Here is a 14,751-nt window from a genome sequence, read left to right on the forward strand (position 1 = left end):
GCAACCTCTGCCTCCCAGGTTCGAGCAATTCTCCTGCCTCAGCCTCCCAAGTAGCTGAGACTACAGGTGCACACCACCACGCCCAGCTAATTTTTGTATTTTTAGTAGAGACAGGGTTTCACCACGTTGGCCAGGATGGTCTTGATCTCTTGACCTCATGATCTGCCCACCTCAGCCTCCCAAAGTGCTAGGATTACAGGCGTGAGCCAACATGCCAGGCCTGTAGTCTTCTTTTAGTGGTTGTGGTAGAAATTACTCTCTCTCTATATACATACACACACACATACATACATACACACACACACACACACACACACACACACGTACATACACCTAACTTTTCAGTCTACTTAGAAATCCTATTTTACATTTCCAGAAGGCAGAAATCTTACCATTCTATTTCTTTTACCCTACTCCCTTTTATGTTATAATTGTCAAATGTATTACACTGATACATGCTGAAAACCCCACTAGACAATTTATTTTTTTGTTTTTTGAGACAGAGTCTCCCTGTCACCAGGTGGGAGTGCAGTGGCACGATCTTGGCTCACTGTAACCTTTCCCTCCTAGGTTCAAGTGATTCTCCTGCCTCAGCCTCCTGAGTAGCTGGATTTACAGGCACATGCCACCATGCCTGGCTCATTTTTGTATTTTTACTAGAGACAGGGTTTCACCATGTTGGTCAGGCTGGTCTCAAACTCCTGACCTCAGGTGATCCGCCTGCCTCGGCCTACCAAAGTGCTGGGATTACAGGCTTGAACTACTGAGACTGGCTGACAATGTTATAGCTTTAAGATATGTATGACAATTTCAACTTTTTGTTTGTTTCTTGAGACAGGGTCTTACTCTGCCAGATCTTTAACATTTCTGTTGTTTTTCTTTCATTCCTAAAGTTCCAAGATTCCCTCTGGCATCATTTCCCTTCCACTCAAAGAACTTTCTCTAGCATTTCTGTTAAAGTAAATAATAATTCTCTTATTTTTTTTTTCCCTGTTAGAATATCCTTATTTTGCCTTCATTCCAAAGGTTATTTTCATTGGATATGGAATTCTGGGTTGACAGCTCTTTTTTTTTTTTTTTTTTTTTTTTTTGAGACGGAGTCTCGCGCTGTGTCACCCAGGCTGGAGTGCAGTGGCGCGATCTCGGCTCACTGCAAGCTCCGCCTCCCAGGTTCACGCCATTCTCCTGCCTCAGCCTCCGAGTAGCTGGGACTACAGGCGCCCGCCACCACGCCCGGCTAGTTTTTTGTATTTTTAGTAGAGACGGGGTTTCACCATGTTAGCCAGGATGGTCTCGATCTCCTGACCTCGTGATCCACCCGCCTCGGCCTCCCAAAGTGCTGGGATTACAGGCTTGAGCCACCGCGCCCGGCGACAGCTCTTTTCTTTTAGCACTTTAAAAGTATTGTTTCTACCATCACAAAGAAGATGAGAAAAAAATAATAATAATAATAAAAAAGGATCAGTGTCTCACGCGTTTAATCCTATCACATTGGGAGGCTAAGGTGGGCGGATTTTGAGCTCAGGAATTCAAGACCAGGCTAGGCAACATAGTGAAACCCCATCTCTACAAAAAATACAAAAATTATCTGGGCACAGTGGCGCACACCTGTAGTCTGAGCTACTGTGGATGCTGAGGTGGGAAGATCACTTGAGCTCAAGAGGTTGAGGTTTCAGTGAGTTGAGATCACGCCACTGCACTGTAGCCTAGGGGATGGAGTGAGATCCTGTCTCAAAATAACAATAATTTAAAAAGTATTATTCTGGCCGGGCGCGGTGGCTCATGCCTGCAGTTCCAGCCCTTTGGGAGGCTGAGGTGGGCAGATCATGAGGTCAGGAGTTCGAGACCAATCTGGCCAACATGATGAAACCCCATTCTCTACTAAATATGCAAAAATTAGTCAGCCGTGGTGGCGGGCACTTGTAATCCCAGCTACTCAGGAGGCTGAGGCAGGAGAATTGCTTGAACCTGGGAGGCAGAGGTTGCAGTGAGCCGAGATTGCACCACTGCCCTCCAGCCTGGGAAACAGAGAGAGACTCCATCTCAAACAAACAAACAAAACCAAAGTATTATTTCATTTCCTTCTCATCTCCATAGTTTCTGATAAGAAATCCATAATCATTCAAATCATTGTTTTTCTATATATGTTATGTATTACTTTCTCCTGGCTGCTTTCAAGATGTTTTCTTCAACTTTAGTTTTCAGCAGTTTGATTCTGATGTGTCTCAAGTGTGGATTTGAGTTTATCTTCTCTGGAATTTTCTAAGTTTCTTGAATCTGTAAGTTTACGTCTTTCACCAAATTTAGACTTTTTTTTTTTTTTAAGATAGAGTCTCACTCTGTTGCCCAGGCTGGAGTGCAGTGGCACCATCTGGACTGTGGACTCACTGCAACCTCTACCTTCTAGGTTCAAGTGATTCTTGTGCCTCAGCCACCCGAGTAGCGGAGATTATAGGTGCACACCAACATGCCTGGCTAATTTCTGTATTTTTAGTAGAGATGGGGTTTTGTCATGCTGGCCAGGCTGGTCTCGAACTCCCAACCTCAAATGATCCGCCCACCTCGGCCTCCCAAAGTGCTGGGATTACAGGTGTGAGCCACTGAACCTGCCCTAAAATTAGAGGACTTTTTTTGCCAATATTTCTTCAAATACTTTTTCTGCACACACCACTCTTTCTCATCTCTTATTGGGAATCCAATGACATAAATGTCAGACATTCTAGTATTTTCCCACAGGTCCCTGAGACTGTTCAGTTTTTTCTTCCTACTCTTTTTTCTTCTCTGTTGCTTAAACCAGATAATTTCTGGTGATCTGTTTTCAATTCACTGACTTTCTTTGTCATCTCTAGTCTTCTATTAAGCCCATCCAGTGAGTTTTAAATTTTTAGTGTTTGTATTTTTCAGTTCTAATATTCCTATTTGGTTCTCTTCTGTATCTTCTATTTCTCTGATGAGACTTTCTATATTCCTGTTTGTTTCAGGAATGTTTGCTCTTACTTCTTATAGCATGGTCTTACTAGCTGCTTTAAAATCTTTGATAACTCCAACATTTGTGTCATCTTGGGGTTGGCATCTGTTGACTGCCTTCCCTTGCAAGTACATGAGAATTACTCATATGTCAAGTCATTATGGATGGTATCCTGGACACTGTGAATGTTATGAGACTCTGGGTCTTCTTTAAACTTTATGCAAAAATGTTAATATTTTTGTCTTAGCAGGCAACTGACCAGGTGAGGTTCTGCCTCCTGGGCAGATGGTGAGAGAATAGAGAGAAAAAGAAAAGCAATCAGGATCCCCCCTCATCCTCTTGCTCAGAGATTTAGGAATCTGTACTGCCACTGCTGCTGCTGCTATTGCAGCCACAGGCTTGCCTAGGGTCTGGATGGGAGAGATCAGAAAAAGGGAGGAGGAGGAGGAAAAACCTCCAGGCGAATCCCCTTCCTCTCTGTCCTGTAGGAGTCCCATTTCCTGCTCTTTAACCAGAAAAAGGCTTTTTTGTTTTTTGAGATGGAGTCTCATTCTGTTGCCCAGGGTGGAATGCAGTGGCGCAATCTTGGCTCACTGCAACCTCTGCCTCCCGGGTTCAAGCAATTCTCCTGCCTCAGCCTCCCAAGTAGCTGGGATTACAGGCGCCTGCCACCACATCCAGCTAATTTTTTTGTGTTTTTAGTAGAGAAGGGTTTCACCATGTTGGCCAGCATGGTCTTGATCTCCTGACCTCGTGATCCGCCCACCTCAGCCTCCCAAAGTGCTGGAATTACAGGTGTGAGCCACTGCACCTGGCAGAAAAAGGCTTTTTTGCACTCATTATGTACTTCCAGGTTTCAGGCTGTTATTGAAGTCCTATCAGAAGTAAGACTAAGAGGACACTCACCACCAGCTGATGGCACTTTGAGTTCCCTAATTCACCAACTAGGATTTATTTTTCAGAGTCTTTAGCTAGCTACTCCAAGCATTTGGTCCACGTCTATTAGTTCTATTCTGCAGGAGACATGGTGGGGTGTGCTTACTCCATCTCACCCACAACTGAAACTTCACCAGAGGCTCTTAACTCTATTGTACAACCAGGATGGAGAACCACTGCATACATGTATGTGAAGGTTGTACATCAGGGATTGGCCAATATTTTCTCTAAAGGGCCAAATAGTAAATATTTTAGGCTTTGTGGCCTGTTGCAATGACTTAACCTATTCAGCTCTGCTGTTGTTATGTGCAAGCAGCCATATATAAGGTATAAGTAATTGGGCATAGCTCTCTTGCAATAAAACTTGATTCATTTATTTTTTAGATGGGGGTCTTGCTTTGTCACTGCACCCAGGCTGGAGTGCAGTGGCACAAACATAGATCACTGCCACCTTCAATTCCTGGGCTCAAGTCCCAGCCTCCCAAGTAGCTGGGACTACAGGCGTGCACCATCATGCCTGGCTAATTTTTAAAAAAACTTTTTTGTGGAGACAGGGTCTCACCCCTCTTGCCCAGGCTGGTCTCGAATTCCTGAGCTCAAGCAATCCTCCTGCCTCGGCCTCCCAAAGTGCTAGGATTACAGGCATGACCCATTGCACCCGGCAAAAGCTTGCTTGCTTGATTGATTGATTGATTGATTGATTGATTTATTTTGACAAGTCTTACTCTGTCACCCAGGCTGAAGGGCAGTGGCGCAATACAAAACTTCATTTAATAAAACAAGTAGCTGGCTAGATTTGGGCTACAGACCATGGTTTGCTGGCCCCCTGTTCCATATCCCAAATAGCCAACTTGGCTTTGACAAAGTTTATTTCTGGACTTTTTTTCCATTCCTTAGGAAGAATTTTTCAAATAACTACAAAGGTTATTGCTTTACTCCTGCATTTACTCCCACCAAGTTCAAGAACTGTGGTAACCATTCAATTTTGCTTTGATTATTCAATCTGATTCTTGAAATAAGTTATTTCTCTAGAGCTGAAGTTTTAAAAATGAAAAATCTAAGATTTGTCCAACTTCGTATCTTTTACATGTAACTGACAATTCTGTAGTTATCCTTTCAAATTAGAACCCATATTTACAGCTTTCTCAGGGATATGTTAAAGTAGAGGAGGTCATAAAAAAATAGTGTCCCGACTTGTTTTTCTAGAACCTTCCTGACTGGAGATGTGAAGCAGTCATTCTCCGTCCACTCACCTGGTTTCCTGCCACAGAGATAGAAGGCTAGTCTGTCCGTCAGCTCATACTGTATTTCCACAAGGCGCTCTGCCAGCTCATGGTGCCCTCCTTGCCTACCAAGAGAAAACAAAGTACCATTTATATTACTCACTATTCACTGGCTTTAAAATGGAGAAGTATAAAGAGAGACACCTGAGCAGTTTATCACACAAGGCTTTTTAGAATAATCAACCTTGTCGTGGGAGGTAGATTTCTGAAGTCTACTTTGCATCCCACTTTTATAAACTGTTTTCACCATCTGAACTATCCCCTTTCCTTTATTAAGGCACAAAATAGAATACTTAATAAGAAATTCAAAGATTTATGAGAGGGAAGGATAAAGAATGACTTAATTTAATGAAGTAAAAAAATGAAATTAATCAATGGTTTAGGGTAGAGGTTCTCAAAAATTAACTAGCACATTTCTAGGAATATACCATGTGCAGGCCCCATCCTTGGAAATTCTGAATCAGTGGGGACAGGATGGGACCAGGGCCCAGTATGTTGAAGAAAGTCCTTCCCCTAGGTGACGCCGATGCAGCCAGTCTGACTCTGGATGACAGTCTAGTAACCACTTCAAAGACTTCAAATCAGTGACAGACAGGCCAACCTAATGCACAGCTCATGCCTGTAGCTACTTCTGTCTCCTTATCTTCAATTTGCATAACAGAAAATATTAAATTTACCTTTCAACATTCATGAAATATTTAAGCTGCTTAGAATCCTTTTGGTAACAAGGATTCAAACAAATTATATTGAGATTATTATATGCAAGGTACAAGTGTGAAAATCCCATGGTAAATGATAATAAGTATTATTTACCCAGGGCTCTCTTCCAAGATCAAGTATATTTTGTGGTTTTTGTCCTTAAAAGTAATGGCAAAAACCGCAATTATTTTTGCACCAACCTGATAGTTTCAGTCAGCTTCTCTCCCGACCATTCAAGGCACTCACAACACCCTCCGACCTACCACACAGCTTTGATCTGTGAGAGTCACATCTTATTCTTTCATTTTTTAGTATCTTTGAAATCAGGAAATATTCTATAATTGATGATACACCATAATTGGCTGAGCTCTTTTCTTTTTTAGCGCTGTGTGAAATAATGAAGCACCGTGCAATACTGTACTCCTGCTGTTATTCCCAGACCCACTCTGTTCTTTCCAGCCAGGTCTCCTGCTGTGCTGAACACACTTTGTCCCTCCCTGCCTCCTGATCTTGACTCCTGCCTTTCCTCTTACCTGGAATGCTTTAGCTCCTCCTTCACACATTCAAATCCAACCCATTCTTCAAGACCAACTGAAGAAATTTCTCAAATGATTTGGACCAAAATGAAGAAACCCTATATATGCTTTTTAAGACCAATTATCTATTTTGGCAATGAATCACACATGGTCTTGCCTCCTTGAACTCTTTCAGGCATTCATGAATCATCTTTTCCAAGAGAGTAAATTTTGGGAAGGCAGAGTTTTGTTATTTGCCCATTTTATCCTCTGTGGAGCAGAGCATTGTGCTTCACAGTTAATAAAGGTACTTTGGAAAAAGAAGGAAAGATGATTGATCTTTGGCCATTTAATTGATATCCAATTTAATTGAATATTTAAATAATATTCAAGACTAACCTATAATTTTTCAAGGACGGCATTAATAAAGAAAAATTTAAAGCATTTTACAGTGAGCACTTTTTTTTTTTTTTTTTGAGACAGTCTCGCCCTGTTACCCAGGCTGGAGTACAGTGGCGTGATCTTGGCTCATGGCAACCTCTGCCTCCCAGGTTCAAGTGATTCTCCTGCCTCAGCCTCCCAGGTAGCGGGATTACAGGCGCCTGCCACCATGACCAGCCAATTTTTTTTTTTTTTTTTTGTATTTTTAGTAGAGACAGAGTTTCACCATGTTGGTCAGGCTGGTCTCGAACTTCTGGCCTCAACTAACCTGTCTGCCTTGTACCATCAAAGTGTTGGGATTATAGGTGTGAGCCACCGCGCCCAGCCTAGAGTGAGCACTTAGATGTCTACTACCCAAACCTTACAATTAACATTTTACTATATTGTTTAATCACATATCTATGTATAGATTTGCTTTTAAGTTCAAGCAATAACTAAGAGTATTAAAAAATAGAAGAGTGTGGCTGGGCGCGGTGGCTTACGCCTGTAATCCCAGCACTTTGGGAGGCTGAGACTGGTGGATCACGAGGTCAGGAGATGGAGACCATCCTGGCTAACATGGTGAAACCGTCTCTACTAAAAATACAAAAAAATTAGCCAGGCGTGGTGGTGGGCGCCTGTAGTCCTAGCTACTCAGGAGGCTGAGGCAGGAGAATGGCGTGAACCCAGGAGGCGGAGCTTGCAGTGAGCCGAGATGGCCCCACTGCACTCCAGCCTGGGTGACAGAGCGAGACTCCGTCTCAAAAAAACCAGAAGAGTGCATTCTGTAATTCTTCATACTTGATTTGGAATCTGACTATAGCTCAAATACCACTGTGTTATAAAGGATCAAGTAAAAGACTGGAAGTTTAGCACACTGGTTCATGATTCTAGCCTTCCTCAACTTTGCCAGGCTGAGCTTATATGCATTTGAAATGTCTTCATCTGTAAAATAAAGTAACATAAATCTTTAAAGGGGTTAAATGTTAACATATACAACTTAGCTACTTAACAAGGAATCATACCCAACAAAAAAATTCCAGAGAGAAGTTGCAAGAATCTAGGTCTCTTACCTTGCATAATCAACAGGAGTTTTCCCACTAGAATCCTGTGTGCCTGGGTCTGCTCCATATACTGCTAATAATTCAGCCTGTAAAATCTGCCCTGCTTTGGAGGCAACATGGAGTGGGGTGTTTCCTTTTTCCTAAGAATCATTAATAAAAAGTAGACAAAAGAGCACATTAAATAAAGCTACATGAACACAACTCACTTAGTTTCAATACCTGAAGCAATTGATGTTTTCTTACAGGATGAAAGAAGTTGGCTTGTGCTCCTAAAGACAACAGTCTCAAACAGGTTTCAAGATTCCCTGTTCTCACGCTTGAATGGAGTTGCTGAAAAACACAGAAACAAGAAAGGAATCATGGTTAGAGGTGTAAAGAATGATGTCCTAGAGCAGTAGATAGATCATTTTAATATATGTTACATCAGTAACACATAATCTTTATTTGTCTCGGTAAAGTGCATGGACCAGTCTCTCCTTTGCCAGTCACAACCGTCCCTGGGCTATAAGATGGGGTCAGGCCACTTTACTGATAAGGAAACTAGGGCTGTGAAGGCTGATTTGCCCAAATGCATGACTTGTCTAAGAAGTGGCACAACCAGAACCTGAGTGAGAGGTAGGACTGTGTGAAAACGTGACTGCGTGGTTCTGATGTCTGACAGACCTGAATTTCAAACTATACCCACTTCAAACTGTGTGGGCTAGAGAAAGAGCTTTAAGCAATCTGAACCTCACTTTCCTCATCTCAAAAATGTCAACAATGGCCAGATGCAGTGGCTCATGCCTATAATCCCAGCATTTTGGGGCATTGAGGTGGGAGGATCACTTGAGCCCAGGGGTTTGAGACCAGCCTGGGAAACATAGCAAGACTCTGGCTCTACAAAAAATACGAAAATTAGTTGGATGTAGTGGCATGTGCGCCTGTAGTCCCTGCTACTAGGGAGGCTGAGATGGGAAGATCACTTGAGCCTGGGCAGTGGAGGCTGCAGTGAGCTGTGATCATGCCACTGCACTCCAGTCTGGGCGACAGAGCAAGACCCTATCCAGAAAAAAAAAACAAAATTTATAAAAGGTGGCATTTTTCTTTTTAGAAAGGGTCTTGCTTGCTCTGTCATCCAGGCTGGAGTGCAGTGGAGTGATCATGGCTCACTGCAGCCTCAGTATGCTGGGCTCAAGCAATCCTTCTACCTCAGCCTCCCAAATAGCTGGCACTACAGGCACTGGCCACCACGCCCTCCTAATTTTTTTTTTCAATACAGATGAGGTCTCACTATGTCACCCAGGCTGGTCTCGAACTTACGAGCTGAAGCAATTCTCCCACCTTGGCCTCCCAAAGTGTTGGGATTACAGGCATGAGCTACTGTGCCTTATTCACAGGGTTATGATAAGGATTTAGTGATATAATAAAGTGCTCAAAGAATACAAATGCTATAATAACGGTTATTACTATTAGTTGTTACTGTAATTACGGCTTTAGGACTTCAAATTCTATACTGTGTAAGCTACAGGATCCTGCCTTATACAATACCCTCTCTGTCACATTATTCTTGGCCTGTATAATATGCTTTAATAAAGTATTTCAGGGTAGGAAAAGGCCCGTGATATACCGAATTCTGTACTACTGCAGAAAAGCTCTTATATATTCAGAAGATGAGTTGCCTTCCTTTCAAATCTAACCTAGAATTGTCCAAGATGCAGTAACCCTCATCACAGGAATTAAGAAATCTACTCTAACATTTATTTCTTCTAAGTCTTGTTTAATTTTTAAAATAGTTATGTTTGTTTGTTTGTTTTTTAAACACAGGGTCACATTATGTTGCCCAGGCAGGACTGAACTCCTCAGCTCAAGCAACCCTTCCACCTCAGCCTCCCAAGCAGCTAGTATTACAGGCATGTGCCACTGTGCCTAATTTTTTAAAACTATGGTAAGAAAAAAAAACCCAACACATACCAAGTCTTATTAACCAATGGAAGTAGCAAGTGTATGCATTTCTATGCAAAATTTCAAATTCTGAATTCTTCAGCCAGATTCTGCTGGGGATTAAAAAAGGGGGGGGGGGGGAAGGCCGGATACAGTGGCTCACACCTGTAATCCCAGCACTTTGGGAGGCCAAGGCAGGCAGACTGCTTAAGACGAAGAATTTGAGACCAGTCTGGACAACAGGGTGAAACCCCATCTCTCAAAAAAAGACAAAAATTGGCCGGGCGTGGTGGCTCATGCCTGTAATCCCAGCACTTTGGGAGGCTGAGGGGGGTAGTTCACTTGAGGTCAGGAGTTCAACACCAGCCTGGCCAACATGGCGAAACCCTGTCTCTACTAAAAATACAAAAAAAATTAGCCAGGTGTGGTGGCGGGCACCTGTAATCCAAGCTACTCAGGATGCTGAGGCAGGTGAATAGTTTAAACCCAGGAGGTGGAAATTGCAGTGAGCCGAGATCGTGCCACTGCACTCCAGCCTGGGTGACACAGTGAGACTCCATCTCAAAAAAACAAAAAACAAAACACACAAACACACACACACATACACACACACACACACACAAATTAGTCAGGCTTGGTGGCACATGCCTGTGATCCCAGCCACTTGAGAGGCTGAGATGGGAGAATCATTTGAGCCTGGGGAGGTTGAGGGTGCAGTCAGCCATGATTGTGCCACTACACTCTAGCCTGGGCAATAGAGTGAGACTCTGTCATTCAGGCTGGAGTGCCGTGGCATGATCTCGGCTCACTGCAACCTTCATCTCCCCAGTTCAAGAGATTCTCAGCCAAATTCTACTAGACATACAAAGAAGAACTAACATCCTACTGAAATTACTCCAAACAATCAAAGAGGAGAGGCTCCTCCCTAACTCATTCTGTGAAGCCAACATCAGCCTGATACCAAAATCAGGCAGAGACACAACAAAAAAGGAAAACTTCAGGCCAAAATCCATGATGAACACAGATTTTTAAAAAAAAACTCTCAATAAAATATTAGCAAACCGAATCCAGCAGCACATCAAAAGTTAATCCACCGTGGCTGGGCGCAGTGGCTCACGCCTGTAGTCCCAGCACTTTGGGCAGCTGAGACAGGCGGATCACGAGGTCAGGAGTTTGAGACCAGCCAGGCTAACATGGCAAAACCCCGTCTCTACTAAAGATACAAAAAATGGCCAGGTGTGGTGGTTCACGCCTGTAATCCCAGCACTTTGGGAGGCCAAGGCGGGTGGATCATGAGGTCAGGAGATCAAGACCACCCTGGCTAACACGGTGAAACCCTGTCTCTCAAAAAAAAAAAAAAAAAAAATACAAAAAAATTAGCTGGGCATGGTGGCGGATGCCTGTAGTTCCAGCTACTCGGGAGGCTGAGGCAGGAGAATGGCGTGAACCCGGGAGGCAGAGCTTGCAATGAGCCAAGATTGCGCCACTGCACTCCAGCCTGGGTGACAGAGCAAGACTCCGTCTCAAAGAAAAAAAAACAAAAGATTAGCCAGGCCTGGTGGCACACGCCTGTAATCCCAGTTACTTGGGCGGCCGAGGCAGGAGAATCCCTTGAACCTGGGAGACCGAGGTTACAGTGAGCCGAGATCGCGCCATTGTACTTCAACCCAGACAACAGGGTAACACTCCGTCTCCAAAAAAAAAAAAAAAAAATTAATCTACCATGATCAAGTAGGCTTTTTTGCTGAGATTCAAGGCTGGTTCAACATACACAAATCAATAAATGTAATTTGCCACATAAATAGAAGCAAAAGCAAAAACCACATGATCATCTCAATAAATGCAGAAAAAGTTTTCTTTTTTTGAAACAGGGTCTTGCTCTGTCGTCCAGGCTGGAGTGTCGTGGTATAATCTCAGCTTACTGCAACCTCCACCTCCTGGGCTCAAGTCATTCTCCCACCTCAGGCTCCCGGGTAGCTGGGACTACAGGCACGTGCCACCATACCCGGCTAATTGTTGTTATTTTTTGTAGAGACGGGGTTTCGCCATGTTGCCCAGGCTGGTCTCGAACTCCTGAGCTCAAGTGATCTGCCGGTCTCAGTCTCCCAAAGTGCTGGGATTACAGGCGTGAACCATCGCACCCGGCCAAAAAGTAATAAAAAAAATTATGACTAGTAAGTCCTCAAGCTCTGTGTGAGTAAGCATTTATCCAAGGCAGTGCTTTGAAAATAAATATGCACACTTCTTACAGCATCTCTCAAAAACATGCGAAGGCCCACATAAAGAAAACCACCTCACTCGTTTTACAAGTATGATAAACCATTCTGTGAACTATAGCTTTGTGAGTCACACATTGCTTTCCGAAGATCATACTCATTGTTCAGCCTGGAAACCTGAAGAAGTAAGTCCCCTTCCTTTAGTACTTTTTCTAGTCCTTATTAAAAAGAAACAATTGTCCTATAAACTTTCTAGTCCCTTCTAGAAACAACTCTGAGATGGTTCCTATTTCAAAGTTAAACAAACAAAAAACTTATCAAAATATAATTTAAAAGCCATATTGGAAAAACACAAATAGCCTTCTAGAGACTTACTTTTCCTCTTTGCCCTGTGCCTCCACTACATGAATGGCTGCCATTTGAATTCAGATTAAAGATGAACCCAATTGGGAAAAAAAGCTATTCATTACTTAATGTGCAGAACTTAGTTTTTGTTTTTCTTACTTTAAAAACTTTTTGCAGCCTGGGCAACACAGCAAGAACCTGTCTCTACAAAAAATAAAAAATACTAGCTGGGCATGGTAATGCGCCTGTAGTTCCAGCTACTCGGGAGGCTGATGTGGGAGGACTGCTAGAGCCTAGATGGTCAAGGCTGCAGTGAACCGTGATTGCACCACTGCACTCCAGCCTGGGCGACAGAGCAAGACCCTGTGTCTCAAAAAAACAAAAAAAAAACAAAACACCAAAAAACCCTGGCCGGGTGTGGTGGCTCATGCCTGCAATCCCAACACTTTGGGAGGCCAAGGCAGGCAGATCACCTGAGCTCAGGAGTTCGAGACCAGCCTGGCCAACATGGTAAAACCCCGTCTCTACCAAAAATACAAAACTTAGCCAGGCATGGTGGCATGCACCTGTAATCCCAGCTACCCAGGAGGCTGAGGCAGGAGAATTGCTGGAATCTGGGAGACAGAGGCTGCAGGGAGCCGAGATTGTGCCACTGCACTCCAGTCTGGGTGACAGAGCAAGACTCCATCTCCAAAAAAAAAAACAAAAAAAAAAAACAAAACCCACAACCAAACTTTTTTTTTTTTTTTTCAAATAAAACAATATGCTGTCTTAGCCAGCTCTTTTAGGAATTTTAAAAGGTGTGACCCACCTTGCTAAGATCTTTGGCAGTCACACTATCGTCATCCCGGCAGGGCAAGCGATGGACGAATGCTAACATCTGATACTTGGCTCTGATGAAATCCGCTTTATTGGGACTGGTTCAAAAACAAAAAAGAAAACAGTTCACTCGTTCAGATACAACAATCCCCATTCTTTGTACTGTAAAAAGAAGAGGAAGTGACCCACATCCCCCACTTGAGAATAAAATGAACAATGCTCAAGTAAGTTTCAGCAAGGTTTAAGACCTGAAGTTTGAAAACATACATTAGTCATTATAATGGCTGGGACGGCAGAGTGCCTGCTTTTTATAGTAGCCCTCTTCTCTGTGTAATTGTCTGAACTGACATAGCAACCTTGGGAGAAAGCAGCATTTAGTCCCATCTTACAGGTGAGGCAACAGGCAGAAGGGTGCCCAAACCTAGATTTCTGGTCTGATCGCCTCTTATTTGAGTATACGTTTAAATCTGATTACATTTACAGACTCCAAGCCATGGTTTGCAACTGAGGAAGCCACTTACTCCTGCCGGGCGGCCATGCTAAACAGATGGTCCTGCCCCACCCCATTCTGCATTTCTAATAGCAAAGAGCCTGATGTATGACTAGGGTAACCCCCTCCTCTGCTGCCCTTGTGGAGACTGACCAAAAATAGCTGCACTCCTTTCAGTGGGCCCCATTTGTTATGAAGAAATAAAAGTATTTATAAACATTCCACTCACTGTACTTTATCCTGTGGATTAGCTTTACGTCTTCCACTCATAATAGATGCAGGGTCCAGCAAAGAATGCTCCCATATAGAGTTAGCACCGTTATTATACAAGGTCTCAACCATCTAAAACCAAGCAGACAACATAAGACTTTCATTTCTTTTCACAAATATTCAATGGGGATCAGTGACTGAACAGGGTAAACAAAGTCCTATTATAAACACTCATGTTAGGAATATCATTCATATCACTGTTTTCTGATTTGAGAATGAGAAAGATGATCAATCTGTATGCAGGATTCAGCTTTGACTAGTAGGATACTTAAATACCTAAAGAAGTGTGACCGAACTGTTCTTATACAGTATGAAAGACAAGCACTCTGACACCTTAGAGCAGGGTTTCCCAAACCTAATTAAACACTATTTTCAAGATTCTTAACGACCCATGTACTGTCTATATTATTCACATAATATTTGTCTTTAAAGCCACTTACTTTTAAAAACAACTACAGTTTGATGTGCTAGTTATAGCTTTCCTATACACAGTAAAATAATGCAACCATTTAAAAAAACCATGTATTATCTACATCTGTCTTGAATACCACTGGTGGTTCCACATTTGGGGAATTGTTGCTTTAGGGTCAACTCTGGCATTCTAAACTACTCATCTCTGGACTTTACTGAGATTCTATAATACAATCTGGCTTTGTAAACACAGACAGACCTGAGAGCAGTACACAGCCCCTTTCACATGAGCGTGAGCTGTTAGAAACTTCTAAGCAAAAGTTAGTAATAAATCATATCTCCAAATTTCATTTCAAGGCATGACTCCTAAAACAGCCCCATCTGTTTTTTACAGC

General features: G+C 42.9%; 1 protein-coding gene across 10 annotated transcripts in view; it reads right to left on the bottom strand.

Moving 5' to 3' along the window:
* The window catches only part of GIT2 (GIT ArfGAP 2), a 64,407-nt gene that overhangs the window by 43,783 nt on the left and 5,873 nt on the right, over nucleotides 1–14,751 (bottom strand). For all 10 annotated transcript variants that reach the window (XM_025401360.1, XM_025401362.1, XM_025401363.1 and 7 more), the window contains 5 exons: nucleotides 13,905–14,017; nucleotides 13,178–13,283; nucleotides 8,129–8,215; nucleotides 7,895–8,025; nucleotides 5,158–5,252 (listed from right to left, as the gene is read on the bottom strand). In XM_025401360.1, coding sequence (XP_025257145.1) covers nucleotides 5,158–5,252; nucleotides 7,895–8,025; nucleotides 8,129–8,215; nucleotides 13,178–13,283; nucleotides 13,905–14,017 — 532 coding nt within the window. The remainder of the gene's footprint in view (nucleotides 1–5,157; nucleotides 5,253–7,894; nucleotides 8,026–8,128; nucleotides 8,216–13,177; nucleotides 13,284–13,904; nucleotides 14,018–14,751) is intronic.

Source organism: Theropithecus gelada, chromosome 11, assembly GCF_003255815.1.
Source record: "Theropithecus gelada isolate Dixy chromosome 11, Tgel_1.0, whole genome shotgun sequence".
NCBI classification, from domain to species: Eukaryota; Metazoa; Chordata; class Mammalia; order Primates; family Cercopithecidae; genus Theropithecus; species Theropithecus gelada.